Source organism: Neopelma chrysocephalum, unplaced genomic scaffold (genome assembly GCF_003984885.1).
Source record: "Neopelma chrysocephalum unplaced genomic scaffold, ASM398488v2 Primary Assembly neopelma1_138, whole genome shotgun sequence".
NCBI lineage: Eukaryota > Metazoa > Chordata > Aves > Passeriformes > Pipridae > Neopelma > Neopelma chrysocephalum.
In genome coordinates, this window is record NW_020897800.1 from 2,067,645 (window position 1) to 2,089,941 (window position 22,297).

General features: G+C 64.4%; 2 protein-coding genes and 1 long non-coding RNA gene across 5 annotated transcripts; 1 reads left to right on the forward strand and 2 right to left on the reverse strand.

Annotated features, from left to right (window-relative positions):
• Positions 1-742: 742 nt before the first annotated feature.
• Positions 743-14,803, reverse strand: USP2 (ubiquitin specific peptidase 2). 2 transcript variants are annotated; one of them, XM_027699300.1, is made up of 13 exons: positions 14,646-14,803; positions 10,157-10,884; positions 3,329-3,379; positions 2,938-3,061; positions 2,562-2,673; positions 2,369-2,479; positions 2,150-2,214; positions 1,954-2,057; positions 1,797-1,877; positions 1,584-1,662; positions 1,367-1,474; positions 1,047-1,167; positions 743-946 (listed from the first exon to the last, which is right to left on the reverse strand). In XM_027699300.1, exons 2-13 carry the CDS (start codon positions 10,841-10,843, stop codon positions 859-861), a joined length of 1,731 nt encoding a protein of 576 aa, XP_027555101.1. In that variant the 5' UTR covers positions 10,844-10,884; positions 14,646-14,803; the 3' UTR covers positions 743-858. The 2 variants fall into 2 exon arrangements, with proteins under 2 accessions (XP_027555101.1, XP_027555102.1); XM_027699301.1 differs by lacking the exons at positions 10,157-10,884; positions 14,646-14,803 and adding an exon at positions 5,910-6,090 and having other exon boundaries at positions 749-946.
• A 263-nt stretch (positions 14,804-15,066) lies between these two features.
• On the forward strand, positions 15,067-16,484 carry LOC113975366. Its single transcript, XR_003536814.1, has 2 exons — positions 15,067-15,119; positions 16,430-16,484. It is a non-coding gene; the product is annotated as an uncharacterized LOC113975366 (long non-coding RNA).
• Positions 16,374-21,725, reverse strand: THY1 (Thy-1 cell surface antigen). Of its 2 annotated transcripts, XR_003536813.1 has the most exons (5): positions 21,617-21,725; positions 19,278-19,362; positions 18,814-19,149; positions 17,782-18,297; positions 16,374-17,382 (listed from the first exon to the last, which is right to left on the reverse strand). XR_003536813.1 is itself a non-coding variant. In XM_027699302.1 (4 exons), the coding sequence occupies exons 2-4, from the start codon at positions 19,312-19,314 to the stop codon at positions 18,185-18,187; spliced, it is 486 nt and encodes a 161-aa protein (XP_027555103.1). In that variant the 5' UTR covers positions 19,315-19,362; positions 21,617-21,725; the 3' UTR covers positions 16,374-18,184. The 2 variants fall into 2 exon arrangements, 1 of the variants encoding a protein (XP_027555103.1); XM_027699302.1 differs by having other exon boundaries at positions 16,374-18,297.
• Positions 21,726-22,297: the final 572 nt, after the last annotated feature.

The following is a 22,297-nucleotide window of genomic DNA, read 5'->3' on the forward strand; positions in this document are numbered from 1 at the left end:
CAACCCCAGTGGCCCCCCGCTCCCCTAAATGGTTTAAGGCACCGTCGTATGAGGAGGCAGGTAAAAACCTACCCGAGGCATCCCCCGACACCAGTCCCTGGAGAGGCAGGAAGCGGCGGGGTGGGTGCTCCAGGTGAAGCAAAGTCCACTATAAATACATATAAATTCCACAAAATGTTCTCCTCCCTCCTGTCCGTGAGTCTGGGCCTGAGCTCAGGCTGCTGTGAGGAGTGTTTGTGTGGGGCAGCTGCTGGGGAGCTGCTGCCTGAGATGGGATGGAGGCAACTGGAGTGCTGGAGTCCTTTGCCAGGAGGTTTGGAAGTGCCAGGAGGAGGTCGGGAGCAGTTCACCAATCCTCTGGGATAGCCAAGCAGATACAGGAGTGCCAAGAGGCCAGGAGGGATGAGTGAGGCTCTCCTGGGTCTCCAGCTCTGGGTGCTGCTGCCCCAGGGGAGCAGAGGTCCTGGCTGAGTCAATGGGACAGGCGGCCCCATTCCCGTAGAGTCCCTTGCTCTGGATTTTTATTACACACCAAAAAAAAAAGAAAAAAAAAAAGAAAAGGAAAAAAAAAAGGAAAAAAAAAAAAGGAAAAAAAAAAAGAAACTAAACCCCCAAGGTAAAAACCAAATGCCAGCAACCAGAAGGCGCCTGGGCTGCCTGAGCCTTGTCCTGCCATGAGCTGCCCCTCCTCAGTTCGCAGCTGGGCTGTCCTTGCCCGGGCTCTGCCCCTGGCTGCTCCTTCTGCAGCCACCTCAGGGGTCTCTCCTCTTCACCTCCCTCTTGCAGCTGGGGGGCCACACGGCCGGGGCCTGGCTCTGAGGGGTGGCCCAGGGGTCCCCAGGGAGGCAGCAGGGCTGGCTACATGCGGGAGGACGGGCTGGCCAGCTCGTAGAAGAGCAGGTAGGCGTCGCTGCTGCGGACGTGGCTGGACGACATCGGGGTGACGCTGCAGAGAGGGCAGGAGAGCTGTGAGAAACTGGGACCAGGCAGCAGGATTCCCCAGAGCCAGTCCCTGCTGGCCCTGCCCCATCCCACGGCAGCCTCACCGGGAGTCGTTGAAGCTGTGCCACTCGCTGGACACGGGGCTCTTGCAGTAGGCTGTGTAGTGTCCCCCCATGGTGGTGCCCGAGTGGTTGGAGACGGCGTAGAGGTTGTAAACGGCGTGGTCTGTGGGGGGAAAAAGTGCCACTCAGCCCAGCTGCCTCCCCAGCATGCCAGCACGGGGCCGGGTCCCCTGGATTCTGTGGCTCCCACCCCTCAAACCCCTGCCCCCCACCACGGCTGTGACACACAGGGGAGCACGAGGAACACGGGGGTCACCAGAAGCTCAGGGCTGTGCTGGAGCCCTGCAGGGACTGGGACTCACTGCAGCTCTGCGAGGCGAATTCCCGGAGGTCCAGGTCCTTCAGCTGGAAGTTGACGAAGGTGGTGAGTTTGCTGCTTCGTATCCTGGACTCGGAGAAGCGCTTCAGGTCTGGGGGGAGTCACGTCAAGGAGCCAAGGGACAAAGGGAGACCCGTGAGAAACCACCTGCCATCACCCCCAACACTCCCTACACCCCCATCCCTCTGCCCAAAGGATACGAAGCACCAGGATCTTGGGGAACTTCTGGATGCTGAATTTCTTCGTGCACCTCGTCCTGGCTTTGCAGCGACAACACGTCTGTGGGGGACAAACAGCACAAGCAGGAGGGTGAGGGCAGAGGCCAGTCCCCCCTGCGCCCACAGTGCTGGTAACACAGGCATGGGGGGAAAGGTGCCCACCCTGCTCCCAGGAAAGCCCCCCCTGCCCCGTACCGGCTTCTCGTCTCCATCCAGCACGTCCTCTTTGGTGAAGAGCCGGAGACAGTCCATGAGCGTCACCTCCCCGTAGCCTTTCTGTGAGAGCACAGGGAGGGTCAGGGACAGGGAGTGAGGGGCAGGGGGCCAAGGGTCATCCCTGGGGATGCCTCACCTTGGGGATGGGCAGGGACAGGTCCCAGAAGGGGTCGAAGGCAGTGGAGCAGTAGCCGCACTCGGTGCAGGTCAGCGAACTCTTCAGCTGCCCAACGAAGAGGTCTGGTGGGGTGAGACAGAGCAGGGTGAGACCCCCGGTTCCCAGCCCAATTCCCAGCCCTGCCCTGCCCTCCTGTCCCCCCAGCCCTGCTCACCGCTGATGCGGCTGTCCTCCCTCTCCTGGTACCTCCTCCACATCTGCCGGCTCTTCTCGTCGTCACTGCAAGGGGTGGGGAGACACACGGGGAGTGAGCGTGGCCTGGAGGATGCCAGCCCTGCCACCCAGCCCAGAGAGACCCGTGTGGTCACTGTCCCTAGGCTGGGCTTGCAGGCGGTAAGCTCGTCTTACCCAGTTCCTCCCAGGCAGCACTTACGGGAGGTGGTCCAGGCTGTCCGTGCTGGCCCGGGGCCGCACCAGCACACGGTTCACCTCGCTGTGCAACCCATCCAGGAGGAACCGCAGGAATTCCTGTGCATCCTGCTGGCTGCAAGGCACGGGGCACCGCCGGTGAGCGGCAGCAGGGGGGGCTCATCTCCCCCCACCACCGCTGCACCCCCCCCCCTTACTTGTAGCCGACGAAGCGGGGGGCGTATCTCTGGATCTGCGTCTTGAACTCGGACGGGCTCACGCTTTCGTTGGGGGACGAGGTCCAGAGCAGCTGGATCAGCTTTGCAAACTCTGCGGGCAGAGAAGCGGGTCAGCAAGCTGGGGCAGAGCTCAGCACCCCACCTGGGGGTCCCTGCCCCCGATCCTCCCCCCTGGCTGAGCACCCACAGCACAGCGCCTGCCCCAGCAAGGCTGGGGAGAAGCACCGACCTCGGGGTGGGTATCCCCAGGATTTGGGGCATCCCGGGGGGGCGAGGGTGTGCTGCAGGGCTGTGCTGCAGGGCTGTGCTGCAGGGGAGCCCCCGCAGTCCCCAGGGGCTGGCGATGGACACTCACCTGACATGAGCGCCGTGCGCATGCGGCTGTTGTTGTTGAGGTCCCGCAGGTACTGGTTCTGCAGGCAGTAATCCCGCAGCTCCTTGGTGTTGCTCAGGCACTGCAGGATGGAGTTCATGAAGCACTGGGGGAGGCAGAAGAGAAAACCATGGCAACGGGAAGCAGAGGGAGGCAGGCGATGGCAGGGGGACACCTGGGGCGGGTGGGCAGAGGATGGATGGGGACAGAGCAGTGCAGAGCAGCGGAAGCTCTTCCTCAGGCAGTGGGTTGCAGGGAGCTGCCAGGGTGACAGAGTGGGTGTTGGGTGGCGAGGAGGAGGGCCAGGGCTCCCCCCTGCCCCACAGATGTGCACAGGGTGAGCTGGGGCCATGCTGCCTGGGCACACACTCACCGTATTGCCGAGGTTCCGCAGCCCGGTCAGCCCCTGCACCGCCTTGGAGCTCTGCAGAGAGAGGGAAGAGGGCTGAGATGGTGCTGCACTGGCCATGCCACAGACATGGTGCCACAGACACCCCCATGGAGCAGACCCTCCAGTGCCAGCAGAGGCCCCATCCCGCTGTGACATCATGGGCAGGGCCAGCAGCGCAGCTGCTCTCTGGGCCAAGGACCTGGGGAGAAGCCATGGCTGGCCTGCCCCGTCCTGCCTGCCAGGCGGCTGCTGCTGGCCCAGGACGATGCACAGGGCTCAAAGTTCTCCCTGCCTGGCGACGCTGTTGCCCCATGCCCTGGGCTGTGGGCCAGTTCAGCCCCCCTGGCTGCCTCCACTGCCCCCCCTGGGCCCCAGGACACTTGGGGATGGCAGTGCCCCGTGCCTGCCCCATGCTGCTGGAGGAGCACAGTGCCCTGTCACTGCCCATCTTGTCCCCTCCAGGACACCCTGCATGAGCACAGCCCAGACTTTGGCACAGTTATTTTGCAGGATAAAGTCCACCTGGGAAAGTGCAAGCCCAACCCTGCAGCAGAACAGGGCTGTGTGCCCAGCGGTGCCCTCCCAGCCTCTCGCTGCCCTGGCTGTGCTGTACCTGTGCCATGGAGGCTCTCCCAGGTCCCCAGGTGCTCCCTGAGCTAGGCCAGCATAGGCAGCTGGGCTCTGGGGCTGGGGGGCATTGCCACTCTTTGCTGGACACACTGAGACCAAAGAAGGGTCTGGAGGGGCCACCAGCCCTCTCCCAGCATGTGGGACAGGGTGCTGGTGGGGAGGAGTGGTGGGAGCCCAGGGGTCCTGCTCAGGGTAGTGATGGGACAAACATCCCCAGAGCGGGTGTGGGGTCCCGCAGGGTCAGACCGCTGACGGTGCTCCCCCAGATGACCAGAATTTAAGGATCCTCAGGCAAACGCCCCAGCTGCCCACCCCAGGCTTAGAGGAGGGGGAGGAGGAGAGGAGGGGAGAGGAAGAGGAGGGGAGGGGGCCCAGCAGCTCCGAAATAGCAGCAGCTGGTGTGTGTGTGGGAGGTGCTGAGCACCCAGCCCTGACAGCAGCCCAAAATAACCCAGATCCAGTTACACGTGCTCCTTAGCGACGGCACAGGCATCACCCACCGCAGCGGGCACCGGCACCAGCGGCCACTGGGCCGCCCTGCGTGGGCACACGTGGCCCTGCCGGACTGACCGCGCACCCTGTGTGCCACGCCAGTGCCCCGTGGTGCCCAGGTGTGGCTGAGCACAGACCTCAGTGCCAGGGGGTGGCTGTCCAAAAGTGCCAGGCAATCCCCCCCGGCTTCTCCCCAGGGACCCCCAGGCTGAGGGCAGGCTTGGCAGGGCAGGGGGTCCTGCACTGTGCCAGCAGTGTCTGATGGGTCAGTGCCACACCATGGCTGCAGGAGCTGGCCTGGATTTGGCCCACAAGTGGACAGGGCCGAGCAGGCACAGGAGAGGTGGGGCCGTGTCCCAACAGTCTCCATCACTTGAAGGGTCTGACCCTGGGAGGGATTGCTGCTCGTGTCCCCACAGCTATCACAGGGAAGGTCACAGTGCTAGGGGTGAGCAGCAACCCCTGGGAGCTGCCCCAGTGCTCCCCAGCCATCCCCACCACCAGGACGCTGCTCGTCCAGTCGCCCTGGCCGGGCAGCTCCTGCCTGTGAGCCAGGAGGGACCGGGCTGTCCCACCAATGTGGGTGCAAACCTCCCCACAGACCTGGCATTCCCCCACAGCCAGGACCTGAGCCTGGTCCTGATTCCTCCCAGAGCCTGGAACGACCCCAGGGGAGGGCTGGGGCTGCGGGGTGGGGTGGGGGGTGTCAGGTACTCCCCTACCGTGGTGCAAGCCTGTGTGCACCGAGGTGTTGTTCCCCCCCCTGGATTTCCCTCCCCTGGGTGACTCAACTCCAGCTAATCCCCCTCTCCCGTACAGGGTTTTATCTAGGACACGACATGCTCAGAGGCGGTGAAGGAGAGCTGGCTCACGCGGCGCGGCAGGGGAGTCCCCGAGGCTGCACTGCAGGACGGGGACAAGGGACAGGGGATGGGGACAAGGGACACGACCCGGACCGTCCTGCCCCATCCAGGTCCGCACGCCCCGCGCCCGTCGGGGTAGCAGGAGAGCCGGAGCAGCCAGGCTTACATAAGTGCCCAACCCCTGCCCTCCCTGCCCCTTGCTCTGCCATCCCTGCAGGGAAGATCCGCCCCGCCACCGTAGCCCTGGGGACAGCGTTCAGTCCGGTGACACTGCCAAGGGGCCAGAGCGGCCAGCAGACCCCTTCCTTGTGGTGGGCAGGCTGGGACAGAGGGACCTGGCCAAGGTCACCACAAGGGCAGGGCTCGGGAGAGGAACCCAGGTGTCCTGACACGTGCGTTCACCTGCTCCCTGCCATCCTGCGGGACGCCGGGACACGCCGTCCCCGCCGCCAGCACCCACCCCCGGGCACCCCATCCCGGGGCACGGGGGCCGCCACAGGGTACCCCACACTCCCCAGCGAGGGCGGGGGGGCCCCCCTTCTCTGGCCCCACACCGGGGGGCTGCGGGCATCTCATACCTTGGTCTTATTGAGGACGAGCCCGACGAAGGTGGAGACCAGCAGCGACCCTGGCATGGAGGCGCGGGGCCGCAGGTCCTTGTGAAGGTCGGGGAGCGCGGGGGGCTCCTCGGGCAGTGTCACGGTGTAGGAGTCCCTCATGGTGGCCCCGGCGGGCACGGCAGGGCGGCGGGGACCCGCCGAGGGCAGCGGGGTGCCGGAGGGTGCGGGGTGGGCACCCCTGGCCCGGGGCCGGCTGGAGCCGGGGGCGCGGGTTCAGGCGCGGAGCCCCCCGTGCTTGGGCGTGCGGGGCCGGGGCCGGTGCCGGCTGCGGGGCTGACGGGCACCTGAGCGGCTCTGACATCAAATGGGTGGGGAGGCGGCAGCCGGGGCTCGGTGACGGGCTCGGTGACGGGCTCGGTGACGGGCCAGCCCCCGCGCACCGCGTGGTACAGCGCGCCGGGAGACACAGGGGGGGCCCGCGAGGGGCGGCTGTACCGCGGGGGGACGCGGCTCCGGGGGGCTCCGGGGGGATGCCAGAACCCCTCCGCACCTCTCTCAACTCTCCCGTACCCCGACACCGGCACCGTGCGGGGCAACGGGGCGTTTGGGCAAGGCGGCAGCCGGAGGAGCGCCTGCCCACCCCCCTCAGTGCTCCCCCGTGCTCCCGGCTCCGCGTTCCCGGGGCTGATGGCACCGGCTGTCCGGCCCCGGGCACGCCGTGTTCTGGGCAGGCACCGGGCGGAGAGCGGGGCTACCCAGCCGCGGGAGTCACTCGCCAACACTGTTTTGGTAACGCAGGGGCGGCCCCACAGCATGTGGGTACAAGGGGGGCCCGCACACAGAGAGGGGCTGTCAGAGAGGGCCGTGAGGCTCCCGGGCATGTGCCTTCCCTGCGGGGCCAGTGCCAGGTTACACATTTTGGGGGAACCCTCCTCCTCAGGGGATGCAGTGGCGCTGAGCTCAGAGGTGTTTTAGTGCCCTGCGCGGGGGGAAAAAGCTCCCCCCCAGTCCTACGTGGAGCAAAGACCCCACCTGGCGTCTCCCCTCGGTAAACTGAGGCACGGCACGGGCAGGGCTCCAGCTCTTCTCCTGCAGCAAGGGCAGATGCGGAGGCTGGCAGGGAGCCCGGGTGTCCTGCGTCCTAGTCCTGCGTCTCCCTCTGCTTCACCCCTCTGACCGCAGCAGGACGAGCGGCGGAGCCTTTGCGCCTGCTGAGCGTGCCCAGGTGTCCTACCGACCGCTCAGGGAAATTTCCATGGGCGACCGAGGCGGGGAGTGCGGCTGGGCTGCTCTGACACCGAGAGGGCACCCAGCAGTGCCTGCTCTCCTCCCCTGCCAGCCCCCAGCACATCCCCATCCAGAGGCAGGGGCTGCTGAATCCTGATGGCTGCAGATGCAGCCTCCCCTGTCCGCGGCACAGCCGGCGGAGGGGCTGACTGGGGAAGGAGGAGAGGGGGAGGGAGGAAGGGAGACTATTTTTGGCACCGGCAAAAAATATCTGAGGAGGCATCTTGCAGCGTTATTCATCTGCAGGGCCAGGGCTTTCGGCTCCACAACAGGACTCCTGTCGTAATCCCGGGGCCCGTGCGTGCTCCCACACGTGTGTTTATGTACACACCCCGTGCTGTGTACACCGTACACATGTGGGGACACGGCGTTCACATGTGGGGACACGGTGTGTGCACACGCCCACTGCCCTCTCCGCCCTGTGGGATTGCCCTGCAGGGCTCCCACGGGTCACAGCCTGGGACACCTGGGGGCTGTGGCACAGCTCCCCGAGACCCAGAGCTCCTGCCACCCTGCCCGGGTGGGTATCCCAGGGGCAGGATCAGCCCTGGAGCACAGCCTGCCCCATGGGGTGCTGGTTCAGCACTCCCCACGAGGATGCACCGTGCCGGCAGAGCCGGTTCTGTGGTGAGAGGGTGACGTTCAGCCACATCCCTTGTTGAACCTCGTGCCCCGGTGTCACTGGGCGCCCTGGGCCAAGGACCAAATTCCCCTCCAAGCCAGAGAGCGGCACACAGGCTCCAAGGGCGAGGCTGGGGCAGGAGAGAGAAGGGGAGACCTGGTGGGGTGGCATCACCCAGAGCCAGGTCCGTGCCCTCAGCTGTCCCCTCTGCAGCGGTGACCTTCTGCCGCGGGCAGAGGTTGCCACAAGGCCCTGTTGGCACCGCCACGGCAGGCAGGGCCGGGACTGGCTGCGGGCCAGGGACGTCAGCTGCTCAGGATGGGACTGCGGAGAGCTGCCGGCGGGTTTGCGGGTGGCTCTGGCCTCCTGACCCTGTGTACACCCGGGGTGGTTAATGGGGCGGCACCGCTCCAGCCCTGCCCCTCACCAGCCTGCCCTTCCCAGGAGCCAGCACAGCAGAGCACAACCACTCGCTGCAGCTGCACCTTTACCCCATGGGATGGTAAACTGAGGCACAAAGTGACAGTGTGGGCAGGGACAAACGCCGGCACCTTCACCTGCTGGCTGCAAACCCCTCCGCAGGGTGGCTTTTAGAGGCAGGAGGTGGCTGGGGAATAAGGGATGGGAGGAAGCACTGAGCCAGCCCTGCTGTGCCCTGGCTCTGTCAGGAGTGGGTGCTGCTGGCACTGCCCTCGGGGCTGGGTAATGGGGCAGAACCAATGGCAGCACCGGGGCTGCAACATGCGCCTGTTTCCGGCTCCTGGCACGGCCGCGGGCACCCAAGTCTGTTTTACGATCGGGACATTTGCTTGGGAAAGGGAGAGGGGAAAAAAGGCACGGCAGTGGAAAATAGCAGCTGTGCCCATCAAAGCACCGAGGAAACCTAAGCCAGTGTGGCTGACCCAGCCTGCCCTGTCCCAGCGCCACCTTTGCCACCTGCTAGCCAGCCCTGGCTGTGTTCATGTGCAGACCACAGGGCTGTGGTTTGTGGCTATGCCCCGTGGACATCCCATGGCAGCAGGCTGGCACCCACATCACAGCAATGTGTGGGCACTGGGGTGAGGACCCTTCCTTAGCAGTGGCAGTCAGGGCTTTCCAGAGTGCACATGCCTGGTAGCAACCACTGGATCCTCCCTTGGTCCCCCCCTTCCAGGGCCTGGTGTGGGAGGGGGAAGCAGGAATTCCCTTCCACAGCAGTGATGCTCCACTCTCCAGCTCCCCAACCTGCTCCCTTGCCCCAGGGATCAGGGAGGTGGGCACAGGGGGTCCCACACCAGGGCAGGGTGCTGCTGGCACTGCAGGTGCAGCTGGTTTTGTGGTGGAAGGGGCACAGGGGAAAGGGCACGGTAAGGGATGTGAGAGCACTGGCTGCAGAAGGAAAGAGGTCCCTGTCCTGCTCCCAGGGAAGCAGAAAAGAATCCCCCAGCACTTTTCCTTGTGTTTTGGTGGACGTCAGTGGGACAGAGATGCAGGGAAGCAAAGGGCAGGTCAGAACCTGGACTGAGGCAGACCAGCCTCCACCACAGGGGGAATGGAAACAAAGTGGGAGACACGGCAGGCACAGCCTGACCAGATCTTGGAAGGAAACCTGAGTGGAAAATTACCAGGCTGCTCCCCTGCGCACCCGAGCTGGGCTGTGTGTGACTCCTGCTCCCAGCCCGGGCCGGGGCCCTGGGGCTGCTGCAGCACCAAGGGGTACCTGGGGCACGGAGTGCCTGTCACCCTGGGTGACCCTGCCCAGAGCAGCGCTGCCACAGGGAAACTGCTGCTGCCACAGGGGCTGGGGCACAGGGCCCCGAGATGGCAGCAATGGATCATGCCAGGGGACTGGCATCACTGGGCACCAGTGAGCAACCCGACTGGGCACTGAGTCACTGTGGCAGAGCCAGCACTAGCCAAACCAGCCACCCCAGCAGGGTGAGTGCCCAGCCTGGTCGTGTCACCTTCCCGAGCCGGGATGAGGCAGCAGGAAGCCCCTCCTCGGGCTGGGACCATCACCCACTGGTCACACCCACTGGTCACACACACACGCAGAAAGGTGCAGCGGGCACAGTCCTGCCAGGACGTGGGCACCCTCAGCCACTGGGTGAGGTTTGTTCCCAGCAGCGTGTTCAGGGAGCACAGCCCCTCAGAGGACACCCTCCTGGCGGCACACAGGCTGCCTCAGCAGCTCCAGCCCGGCGCTGCTGCGCCAGCAAGGGCATCTCGGAGGGACAGACGCAGAAACTGAGGCCCGGGACAGCACACGGAGATTCCCAGGGAGAGCACCAGCGCTCAGGCTCCCTGGATAAGCACGACCATGTGTACCCACACCACAACACAGCCGAGCCCCCCACCCCCAGCCAGCACCACGTACCGTGGGGTCCTGGGCGGGCACATCACAGGGGTCGTCGCTCCTCTCGCAGGGCTGGCTGGCACAGCGGGTGCCCGAGGGAGGCAGGCTGGCCTGAGAGGGGCCGAGGTGGCCGGCAGAGAGGCTGCCGTGGTTGCTTTTCCTCCCGTAGCTCTCCAGGTACCCACGGACGTAGTCGGAGTGGGTGGCAGCCTGGTAGAGCCCCTGCAGGGCGCCGGGCTCCTGGCGGGCGCGGGCGGGCGCGTAGGCGCTGTCCGAGGTGTGCAGCCCCGAGAACTCCCGCGCCAGGTCTGAGTGGCTGATGGATTTGTGGCGGCTCAGGGGCGCTGCGGCGGGCAGGTAGCCCGTGGGGCTGGTGGGGGTCCCCGCGAAGGAGTAGCAGCCCCCCCCGCTCAGCCCCCCGCCGGGCGGCCGGGGCTGGGCGCGGATGTAGGAGGGGCTCAGGCGGATGCTGGGGTCGGGGTACAGGGGCAGCCTGTCATAGGCGCCGGTCGGGGACAGCCCCGCGCTGTGGTAGCGGGGGGAGCCCAGGTAGCTGGCTTTGAAGCCGATTTTGTCGCTGTCCGCGTAGGACAGGCTGGATCCATAGGAGCTGTAGGAGCTGTACCCGCTGGGAGCTTTGCTGTAGGTGGTCTCGGCGTAGCGGGAGGAGTCCACGTAGCGCTTCAGGGTGGAGGAGAGCTGGGACATGCTGCAGGCTGGGGCTCAGAGGGCTCTCCTGGAGGCATCGACTGCAAGGGAAGAGCCTAGGGGTCAGCTTTCACAGGTCAGCACAGTGGGGCACCCACCACCACCACCCACCCAGCAGCCCGCTGTCCTGGAACACCCTGGGAGAGGTGTGCAGGCGATAGGGAATCCAGGGGATGAGGGGCCGTGGTTCCTGCCACCTGTCAGCGTTCCTGAAGAGCCTGGGGCAGCAGGACTCAGCTGGCACTGCCACCCATGTGCCTTCAGGCATCTCACACCACAGAAGGGAGCCCCAGGGCACAGCCAGGGCACCCAGCTTTCCAGGACCCACAGACACCCAAGCCAAGGGACTGCAGCAGTCATGCCTGCCCCAGCCCTGGCATCCCTGACACGCTGTCCCATGGCTGGAGAGGTGTCCCCAGTGCCTCCTCCAGATGGGAGGCGGTTGCCTGGTCACAATCACGTTGCTTAGGCCCAGCTCTACCCGAGAGAGGCAGGTGGGATGGACTGATCCAGCCAGCCCAGCACCTTCCCCGGGCTATTCAGAGTGAGGGCTGGGGCTTGGCAGGGGGCTGGCATTTCAACAAACTGAAAGGGAAACTGAGGCAAGGCCAGGACCCGAGCAGCCTGCCCATCTCCCTGCCACCGCTGTGCCCCGTGAGCCTCCCATGAGTAATTCAAGACGAGTCTTCCTGTTGAGGTGATGTCTGTGCCCCCACCCTCCAGGCAAAGCCAGGCTTTAAGGGCGGGCAACACCCCAGCACTCGTTCCACACAGAGAGCAGAGGGCTTCTGCCCCGTGGCACCCGCACAGGACAGGAGAGGAGCACACAGGGGACAGGGACAAAGGCACCCAGAGGCAGCCCGGAGCAGGGACAGGGCAGTGTGGCAGCCAGCAGCCTCCAGCGTCTGCAAACACGGGCTGCGTGGAGCCAGAGGAAAGTTTTCCCTCAGCACCCACGCCGAGGCTGGTTCCCTACCTGTCCTGGGGCTGTGGGTGGCACCGGGGCAGGCAGGACCCCAGCCGAGCTCCTCTGTCCTGGCGGTGCTGGCGCTCAGCTCCCCCTGTGCCTGGTGTCCCTTCCCTGGCAGGACAGTGGCTCATGTGGCTCCGAGAGTCTCCAGTCACCCGGGAGATGACCCTGATTCACAGGCTTTTCCCAGCCCAGCCGGGGCGGGCTCTGGCCTGGCTCCAAGCTGGGAGGTGACAGAGCCTGTGCCTGGCCCGTCCCTCACATGGTCCCGGCAGCACACAGGGGGCATCCAGGGTTGGGGATGGGCACTGGATCCCAGCTTGTCACTCCCTGGCTGATCCTGGGGGAGCCCAGCCTCCTGCTCACAGCCCCAGGGTCCGACCCCAGTGTGGAAACACCCTGGAATTACTTTTAGGAGAGGGTGGTGAGAAGCACTCATGGGCTCCTGGCAGACAGCCCCGGGCTTTCCAGCATCCCAGGTGCTGTTGTTATTGCCCAGGGAACAACCACATCCCACAGTGGAGAGGGAAATATTTACAAGCAGGAGCAAGGTGGAGCACACAGACCTGTTTGGGAACAGAGGCTGGAGGGTGAATAACCTGCTCCCAGGCAGGGACTCCACGAAACACCCGGCTCTCCCCAGCCAGGCTGCCGCTGCTCTCACCAGGAGTGAGGGCCCAGGAGAGGCTCTGCCAGTCAGGATTTGACATGGGCAGTGAGGGAATCTTGCTTGGAGGGATGTGGGACCCCAGCCAAGGGACTGGCACTCCCTGCAAGTGCCAGAATGAGCGTGGCAGAGCCCCTCGGCTCCGTGTGCTCGTGCCTGGCTGCCTGCCCTGCTGGGGCATGGGGCAGCCTGGCACAGGACCCTGTCTGGGCTATCCCTGATCCTTGTCCCCCTCGCCAGCAGAGATGATCTGAGTGCTGGGACAGCCCCATGCCATCGCCCACTGCCAGCAGTGCCCGTGCTCTCTGACAGAACCTTGTGCCATCACCCACTGCCAGTGCTGCTCGTGATCTCCCACTGTGCCGTGCCAACACTGATGCTGGCAGCATCAGGAGAGCCTCCAGTTTGGAAGCAGGAGGGCAGCAGGTGCTCTCTGGCAGCAGGACAGGTTTCCACAGGGCAGCAGGTGCCTGGGAATGCGGGGGAGCTGATGGAGGGATGGGGGGGCCCAGGAGCAGGAGCCAGCTCCAGACACGGCAGCTACCCCATCTCTTGGGAAGAGAGGTCTTACCATGGAGGAATGTCACATCTGCTAGGACTGCCTGTGCTGCCGAGTCCCCACGTCACATCCAAGTGTATCCCAGGGCAGAGGGAGAGCGGAGTGTGCCAGGAGCCACAGGAGCTGACTGGGGTGTGAGAAAACCTCGGGTCCTCCCAGTGTTTCCTGGGCTCCTGGCCCCTCCCTGCCTGTCATAGTGCTGAGCTTTCCTGCTGCCTGGCAAAGCCCTGGGGCTGGCAGGGCTGAGTCAGCTCTCCTGCTCCCTCATCATCCTCCCGAGGTGTCAGGCGAAGCTGAGGCACAGGAATGTCCGGTCTGCGCTCACGAGGCCAGGCAGGAGCCAGCACCAGGACATGGCAGCAGGACACCCTGGGACTGCTTGGAATGCTGGGAAGTCCTGCCCTGGCCTCCAGCTCCACCAGCCTTCCCAATGGGAAGCTCAGCTCAGAGAGGGAAGGCAAACCCTTCACTCTGGAGGCAGAGGATCAGGGACCCTGCTCTGTCCCCAGCTGCTGCCCTGCCCATGCCTGGTGGCAGCTGCCCTCTCTCTCCTCCTGCCCGTGCCCGGTGGCAGCTGTCCCCTCTGTCCTGCCTGTGTCCAGTGGCCGCTGTCCCCCTCGGTGGCCACAGAGCCCCAGAGCGGGCTCAGCTCAGCTTACACAGCGCTGGCTTCATCCAAGGTGTCACAGCTCAGCTGCTTCTCACTTACACAGGCTTGGAGCTGTGTCCCCTGTCCCCTGAGACACAATGTCCCAGCCCTGGAGGTGACGTGGCAGCTCCCAGCAGAGGCAGAGGTGGGACCCTGTGTGAGGTACTTTGTGTGCTCCAGTGCACACGTTTGGGGTGGAGGGGCTCTGTGTCCAGCTGAGAGTGCCAGAGGGGTGGGACAGCCTCCTGCACATTCCCTGAAGGGCACAAGGCAAGGGATCCCTCTGGGATTCCATCTCCCTCTGGGAAAGTGGCCCCGAGAAGCCCTGGGGAGAATGTGCCACAAAATGTTTGCTCCCTACAAGGAGCTGGAGCCATCCTGTCAACAGATGGAGACCCCAGTGCTCTTTACCTGTGCCCCCCCACCACTCCCACCCCCCAGAACAATGGGCACTGCCCAAGGTGGCTCAGGCAGCTGAGGCCAGCCTGGCCAGGGCCCTTCCCCTACCAACCCTGGGCCTGAGAACCCTCCAAACTCACACCACATGTGCTGGCCGGGAGTCACCGCCCCGGACTCGCTGGGTGCTGCTGACACATCCCCACCCAGCTGCACGACCTGCTGCTCACCCCTCCCGGGCCACCCCCCGGGCAGCAAAACCCCAAACCCACGGGGAACCCACGGGGAACCCTGACGTAAGACCCAGGGCATGATGTGTTATTGCTTTGAGGTCTGTGGGTGCAAGGAAAAAAAGAAGGGACCCTCGGGCAAGTGGCTCTGCCCACGCCGGGGGGACGAGGAGGCTGCCGGGGAACTGCCAAGTTTTTGTGTATGAACTCTGAACCTGGAGGGAAACCTCTCCCCTGCGGTTTTATGCAGATGGAGGAAGAGGGGAGGCAGTTTTGTCTGTCTCTGGGTCCCCCTCCCCAGGGTTGTGTCCCCTCCACCTCCTCCACTCACCTGCGTGTGGGGTGGGCGGCCGATGGCTGGTCAGGGGGACGAACATCCAGGCATGAGGTGATGCCCACGGGGCTGATCCTGCCTCCTTTGGGATCTTCCCCTGGTCCCAGAGATGGGAGACGTGGAGATGGGCAGCAGCAGAGCCCTTTGGAGGGGACAGGGCACCCCCAGCTCAGCCCCTCTACCCTGGGAGCGAGCGCGGTGGCTGGAGGGGGCCGAGCCCGAGGGCTGTGGGGCCACACGTAAAAAAAAACGCCACCACAGAAATTCAGGGCTCAGGTTACCGGCCAGATAAATATAGTGTCTTTATCTGACCTCACAGGGCGCTGAAATGCTCCTCTCGCATTCCAGCCTGGGGAGGCTTAAAGGGGACGTGAACCCGAGGTGGGCTGGTGGCTCACGGCAAGGGGGTGCCGGGAGGGGAGAGGCTGCGGGGGCCGCGGGGGCTGTGGGAATGAAGGAGGATGACCCAGGGTAAGTGTGGGGAAGGGAGGGATTTGGAGAGGGAGATGGAGGTCCGAGAAGGAAAGGATAGATGAAGGGTTAAGAGAGGGAGCGGGGTGGGACACAGCTTGGTGTGGAGGCAGAAGAAAGGGGTGTCCATGGCTGCCAGTAAGGTCTGGAGCAGAGCACGAGGGTGAGGGGATGGGTTGGTCTGGGTTTTGCCCCTCTTGGCCCAAGCCAGAGGTGGAAGAGCCCGCTAAGGCTGCCGCAAAGGTGGGCACGGGGCAGGTGGAGTGGCACGGCCATTCCTCACGGATCCGGAGGGACACAGGGACACCCGCCCGGCACCGCTCCCCGACGCCCGACCCGCCCAGGGAACGGTGGCACCTGCCCGGCCGTGACTCAGCGAGCACCTGCCGCGGCTAATGAGGAGGGACCTAATTACGGTGGCATCTCCCGCCCGGCTCCAGCCCTCAAACAGGGAGGGACACGCGAGGGACGCGTCCGGGCGTCACTCTGGGAGGCTGCGCCGGGTCACCAATGGTGTTAGGGGGTGGTGGCTGCTCCCAAACCATGGGCGAGCGTGTCCCACGGTGCCAGGGTGGCATTGTGACCCTGGGCAAGGAGCAGTGGCTGCTCTGGCTGCTCCAGAGGACACGGGATCCCTCGGCAGCCCCACAGGCAGCGTGTGGGCACAGGGGCACAGGCAGGACACCGGCGTGACAGGCACAGGATTTTTGGGACCCGTGCACACCAAGCCCTGCTCCCATGCGTGCTCCCAGCCTGGCAATTCCCACCCCAGAGGATGGATAGGTCAGGAATAGACCTGGAGTCCCCTACTTTGCCTCCCTGCCGGCACAATGGGCAGAGGGGGAGGACCCCTGGGATGGAGCTGGGGAGATAGGGACAGGTATGGGAATGGGGGAAAGGGGTCTGCGCTCAGGGGTCTGTGCAGGAGAGGGTCACCCTCCCCAGGAGGGGCAAGTCTTGCTCCCCTGCCTGCTTCTCTCCCACAGGGATTGGAGTGCTGGAAGCCTGGGGGAGGCACACTGGGGTCTGTACCCCTCATCCAGGGTGCTGAGGGCACAGGCTGTCCCTGCCCTCTGTACAGGCTGGAGCCCAGCCCCACCACAGCCCCTCATCCCACCACCTCACACACAGGTGCCCGTGGCTCCAACACACAACCTAAGGAAGGGTTTTATTGTGCAGACAGAGAGGAACACTCCCGCATGATACTCGTTTTCTTTTCGTTGTTGCTTTTCGTAAGGGTTCTTTTTTTTTTTCCTTTTCTTCTCCTTTTTTTTTTTTTTGTTTTGTTTTTATCATCATCCCTTTAACAGAATTATTTCTCTGACGACAAAGCTGTGGAAACAACTACAAATGTTCACCAAAAAATGAAGAGACTCGAGACGCGTCCGCGCTCTGCCGCTGGGCCCTGTGCCCGCCCCGGCGCTCACCAGCACGCCCAGGGAGCTGGGCACAGCCAGCCCTCAGCTATACACGGCCTCAGCAGCACTAGACAGCAAGCAAGCAGGCAGGGACGGGCTGGGAAGGGGGCACGGGGGCACGAGGCAGCTGGAGAGGAGCAGGGAGTGGGGCAGCGGCTGCTGTGGATTGCTCTACGCCGCGGTGGCACAGCCCGGGCTGCACAAGCAGCTCAGCAGCGCTGGGGTTCACCCCCGGGGGTGTGGGTGCTCCTGCCTGAGCCTTCCCCTCCCTGTGCTCTCCCCCAGGAGGTTCCTTGGGGTCCCCGTGGGCGTCGGGGCAGACCTGGGCTGGTGGATGTGGGCTGTGCTGGGATTCCCTCTCCCCGCTCTCGCCAACCCCTGGGATCATCCCGGCCTCACTGAGGTGGTGGGCAAGAGCTGGGCTGCACCTAGGTCCTTTTTCTGCTCTTAAATGGAGACAGGGAAACGCTGGAAGGGAGGAGGGAGGAGGCACGTGGGACTGGAAGACTGCTGACCCTACCCGTGGGGAAGGATTGGGACCCCAAGTTGTTCCCTTGGGAAGACACTGAGTCCCTGCAGAGACCTTGGGGTCACACTCCCAAAGGGGAGCCCCCTCCCCAGCAGCCTGGGTGCAGCTCTGGGAGCCCTGGGGAGGGCAGTGGGGGCGAGGGCAGGGCTGTGTCTAGCTCAGAGAGGCTCTGCTTGCCTCCACTGCGAGCGGGTGCTGGCAGCAACTCTCTCGTCACAGCTAAGGGCTGGTCCCCGGGGAGAGCAAGTGGTGGCTCTGGCTCGGGCAGCCCAAAGGTACCAGATGGTGTCTGGAGGAGGCCTCGCTTCCAGCTCAGCTGTAAGAGACAGATTAGGAAAAACTTGTTGCCAGAGCACATTTGCAGTGAACCCGCTCCCAGGGCCCCAGAGGAACCCTGAGGAGGCAGGGGGGACTTTCACAGGTGTCTCCTAGACCTGCTCCCTTTTCTCCTCCCAGCCTGGCCAGGCCCTGCATCCCATGGCTGCCCCTCTCTCCTCCTCCCTGCTGGCTCCGAGACAGGATTCTCCTCGTGCCCACTCCCAGCCGTGGCATTTCGGGGTGACTCAGGGCGAGGAGCAGGATGAGGAATCAGTCACCTGGCTGGCGGGCAGGGCAGGTGGGGACACCGACAGCCCCCTCAGCTCCGGGGGCTGCGGGCACAGCACCAACCACGGGGACCCTCCGCATGCTCTCGCACCACCCCTCCCTCTCTTACCTGCCAATCCGGTGGAGAAGGGGCAAACCCCAAAAGTTAAAGGAGGGACGGGACAAGCGAGGCTGAGGCTCCAGCGCTCCCAGCACGAGCAAAACCAGCCAGCCTGGCGGAGCGGGGAGGGCACGATGGGAGAAGCAGCGCTGCCTTAGCAGAGCCCGCCATGCTTCGGAGCGGGGCACTGTGCGCGTGGGATGGCGGGGCAGTGGGGAGCGTTAGATATACGGCTATATAGAGATAACACAGAGAGCTTTCACGGCTTCCAGACGGGTCGGCTTCTCTTTTTTTTTCCCGAGGGCTGCGGCCTGGCGGGGGAGGCGGGTTGGCTGGGGGGGCTCGGTGTGTGTGTGTGTGGGTGTGTGCGCGTGCCTGGGCGGGTGTGTGTGCGCGCGTGGGGCTTCCCCTCTCACAGGGACACGAAGTCCACGGCTTGCAGGAGAGGCAGGGAGAGGAGGAGCAGCAGGAGCCACGAGGTGTTCTGGATCAAGAGGCTGAAGCCGGCGCATTTCTCCAGTTTGTCTGGGGAGGGAGAGAAGAGCCGCAGTGAAATCCTTCGGGAACAGGGTGTTATGATGGTGCTGGGGCACAGCTTCTCGCCTTTTCTCTGCCACAGAAATGCAGGCCCCTTGCCTGTTTCCCTCCCACCACGTAGCAGCAAGGATTTTGGGGACCCTGGGAGGCATAACCCTGCCTGTGCCTGGCTGAGGTGACAAGGGGGTGGGCACCAGGTGAAACGAAGGGCTCTGCAGCTGGAGGGCTGCTCCTGTGGGACATAGGTGTGGAAAATCCCCACTGTGATCTCTATGAAAGGACACCTGGGTGATGTGCCCGAAGTGGGACCCAAGAGAGGCAGGAAAAGCAGTCTGAGATGGGGCAGAGTGAGCCCGTCTGTGGGGGTGCAGTAGGAAGGGCTGGGAAACCTTTATGGGGGTCGGGGAGGGTTTGAGTGTTGTGTTTTTCTGCTGGCCCTGCCAAGCCAAGGAGGGGGTGGGAAGGAGAGGCTGAATGACGAGCAGGTTCCACTGCCCCCCTCACCTTTGATGACGGTGATGTTCCGTATCTGGTTGCCGGTGTAGTCGTTGGTGGCCCTCAGCTCGCACATGTAGACGCCCTCGTCGCTGGTGGTGAAGCTCTGCAGGTGGAGGCACACCAGGTTCTTGTGCATGGTGACGTTGGCCCGGCTCCGGTAGATGTTCTCCGAGACGCTGATGGTGCTGTGGATGACGTGCTTCCTGTTGTCCTTGGTGATGCTGAACTCGTAGGTCAGGGGGTTGCTGGTTTTGTTCTCGTAGCGACAGTCCACGCGCAGGTTCTGGCCCAGCAGGCAGGCACTCAGGTCCTTGATCATCTGACAGTGGGCAGCCTGGAGGACTGGGAGAGAGGCAGGAGGGAGCTGGACGGGGAACAGCGAGCTCTGGGGGTGCCCATGCAGCCTCCAGGCCCTGGCCTGGCTGCTCTGGGCTGGGGGAGCAGGGAGGGGTGTGCTCTGCCAGCTGTACCTGTCAGGATGACGGCGATGCCGACGGTGGGGTTCATCTTGTTGTCTCTGAGGTGCCCCCCGGGGGCTGTCTCTGAGAGGGGAGCCTGGGCAAGGGGAGAGAGAGGCAGTTAGCCAGGCCCTGGCCCTGGCACACAGATGTGGGCACTCTCTGGTGGCAGGAATGTGCAGGAATGTGCCCTTCTTGCACTAGTGATGCTCCACAGCCTGCTCCCTCCTCATCACGGCGTCTGGTTCACTGCACAGAGACTGGCTGGCACTGCAGTGAGCTGGGGAACCAGGCACTGTGTGTCTGCCCAGCATCACCTTTCCACATCCTCAGGCAATGCTGCCCCATCCACTCTCTCTTTTCCCTGCCTGGATCCCCCCAGCAGACATCAAATGCATGTGGCACAGACCTGCAGCGAGGCCTGCCTGTGCTGCCTTCCCCCCCTTCTGCCCCGTGCCCAGCCAAGGTTTGAGCAGGAGAACTGACGATGCCCCTGGAGCCCTCACACCTTGTCCAGAGGTCTGTGGCTCACGGGGAGGGGGTTTCCAGGTGAAGGACCCTCTCCAGGCACCGGCAGGCGCCCGCTCTGCCAGCCCCCCCCCCCGTGGCTCCAGCGGGTGAGCTCAGCAAGGATGAGTCACTGCGATGCAGTGGAGGGAAAGGGGCCAAGAGCAGCGAGAAGGAGGGACACAGCAGCTGGACAGGGAGCCAAGACCACTGAAGGATGGCACTGAGCCCCCAGGAGCTGCGCTGAGCCTGCCCAGCCACGGGCAGGGAGGGTTTTGTGTGGCAGCATCACCCCCCCGGGTCCCTGCCCGGTGCCCGTCTCTCTCCAGGATGTGTGTGCGTGTGGGTAAGGGGCTCGTGGATGTGCCATCAAAACGCCGGGGCTGCTGGTTCCAATCAGCCCGATCCAGCCACGAGGAAGCAATTAGAGGTTTGCAGCCCGGCCAAGCAGCCGCGTGGGGAATCCAGCCGCAGATCTGCGGAATGGAGGGAGGGGAGAGGGCGGGGGAGGCTGAAGGACATACCGAGCACCCTGCAGTCACTCCGCCGGGCTGGGCATGTGGGGCCAGCTCCAAGAGGGGGAGGTGAATCACCACCTCCCTCCCTGGTACCCCAGGCTGGCAGAGGGGGCAGCAGACCCTCAGTTTGCTCCCTCTGAGCATCCAGGGAAGAGCCAGGAATCACCTCCGCCGCGGCCAGCTGGATCTTTTTTATTTAGCAATTTTTGGGTCTTTCATATAACATTCAAGAAGGAAATACCAAACCCGTTTACTCATGCTGAAGCTCTCAAAAATCTCTTTATCCACAACCTCAAAACCTTGGCCAGGAAGCAAAATTCCCTTCTATTTGGTCTTGACAAACAGGACGTCGAAAATCAGGGCAAAGGCGTGATGGAAGGGACAACTTGAGTCTCCTCTGAGTACCTAGAAACTGCCCCCCTGTCCCTTGCTTTGTCATTTCCCATTCCTCTCTGAATGTCCTGGGACACTAGCTAGGTCACAGCCAGTCTTTCCTCCAGAAAATCAGTGCAAATAAGCTCCCAGAGAGGGGATCTTCCTCCCATCTATGCCCCAAAGCACTGACATCTTCCAGGCTCTGGGTTCAGGAGCCCTTGGACCCTTCCTGTCCTCCTGGCAGCAGAGCTATCCAGGTAACCCTCACTCCTGCATGATCCCAAGGGTTTGGTGTAGGGACAGGGCTCGGGAGCACGGCAGCATTGGAGGGTCTCCAGCTCTTGCAGGGGGCAAAGCTTCCCAGCACAACCTCCAACCGCTCAGGGGTCACACCACGGTGGCACCCACTCACCTCCCCCTGTGCCCACCAGAGTGGGAGGCCAAGGGTGAAAAACGAGCCGCGGGGATGGGAATGGGGATGGGATGGGGGTGGGATGGGGATGGGGGGCTGCAGAGCCAGACTGATGGGCTGAGAGAAACCACCACCCTCAGGAACCGCGCCGGGGGGGGGTTGCACGGGGACCCCGCGGGGCAGAGCGAGCCGGGTGACCCTGGAGAGGGGCAGGAGGGCTCGGGGGGACGAAAGGGGTCGAGTTTCACCCCCCCTTCCCCCCGCAGCAGCGCGGAGCGGGAGCGCGGCTGCGCTTGCGGGCGTGCGCGGGGGCGCGCCCACCGGGAATGCCGCATTCCCGAGCCAGGCTGTCGGGGCGGGAGGGGGCACCGGCATCGCTGCGAAAACCACCCCCGAGCATCCCCCGGGCGAGGGGCGAGGTTCCCCCCGCTACCCTCCCCTCGGTGCGTCCCGCTCCCGGGAGCTGATGCCAGAAGCGCATCCCAGCGGAGCATCCCCGCAGCGGATCCCGGCGCGGTGCGGGCCGGTGCGGTGCCTACCTGCGGGCGCTGTCCGGTGCTGCCCGCTGCCTGCGGGGCTGCCGGCGCTGTCCGGGGCTGCCCGGCGGGGCTGTGAGCGCGCCGCTCCCGCAGTCTGGGCAGGGCTGGGCGGACGGACCCAGCGAATGGGGACCGGGAGGCGTCACTGAGGCTCGGCCCCCGGCCCTGCGGCGGGGGGCGGTGCGGGGGGGGCCCTGCCTCTGCGGGACTCAGACACCCCCCCCGCCCCGCCCCAGGGGCGCGCAGTGATGCGGAGGGTCCCGTTCGCTCCCCCCCCCCTTCCTCTTCCCCAGAAAGGGCGACACATCCCCATCGCCATGGGAACATCGTTTTGGAGAAGGGCTGCCAACCCTCCTCCTTCCCGGCAGCGTGGGAGGTGTTTTGCTGGGAAAGGTTGGGAAGGGGGAAGAAGAGCTTGGCGTGGGCTTTGCTGAGGAGGGGGGCAATGCCATCCCCCCTCACCAAGTGAGTCGAGCTCGGGTCCCCAGCAAGACCAGTCTGCACCGAGTCACTGAAGACCTGCGTGACACAGGTCTCCTCCAAAATGGTGGTGGGAACAGCAGGACACACAGCTGAATCACAGAGTCAGTCAGGCTGGGAAAGGCCTTTAAGAGCATCAAATCCAACTGTTAACCCAGCACTGCCAAGGCCACCACTAAGCCATGTCCCCAAGTGTCACAT

Excerpts from the sequence above, each read along its gene's own strand:
- USP2 (XM_027699300.1), bottom strand. The coding sequence starts at position 10,843 with ATGTCCCAGCTCTCCTCCACCCTGAAGCGCTACGTGGACTCCTCCCGC. Across the intron at positions 1,878-1,953 it reads TGTCCCTGCCCATCCCCAAG|AAAGGCTACGGGGAGGTGAC; the intron begins GTGAGGCATCCC and ends GTGCTCTCACAG. Across the intron at positions 1,475-1,583 it reads CCCCAAGATCCTGGTGCTTC|ACCTGAAGCGCTTCTCCGAG; the intron begins GTATCCTTTGGG and ends GACTCCCCCCAG.
- THY1 (XM_027699302.1), bottom strand. The coding sequence starts at position 19,314 with ATGAACCCCACCGTCGGCATCGCCGTCATCCTGACAG. Across the intron at positions 19,150-19,277 it reads CATCGCCGTCATCCTGACAG|TCCTCCAGGCTGCCCACTGT; the intron begins GTACAGCTGGCA and ends CCTCTCTCCCAG. Across the intron at positions 18,298-18,813 it reads GAACATCACCGTCATCAAAG|ACAAACTGGAGAAATGCGCC; the intron begins GTGAGGGGGGCA and ends CTCCCTCCCCAG.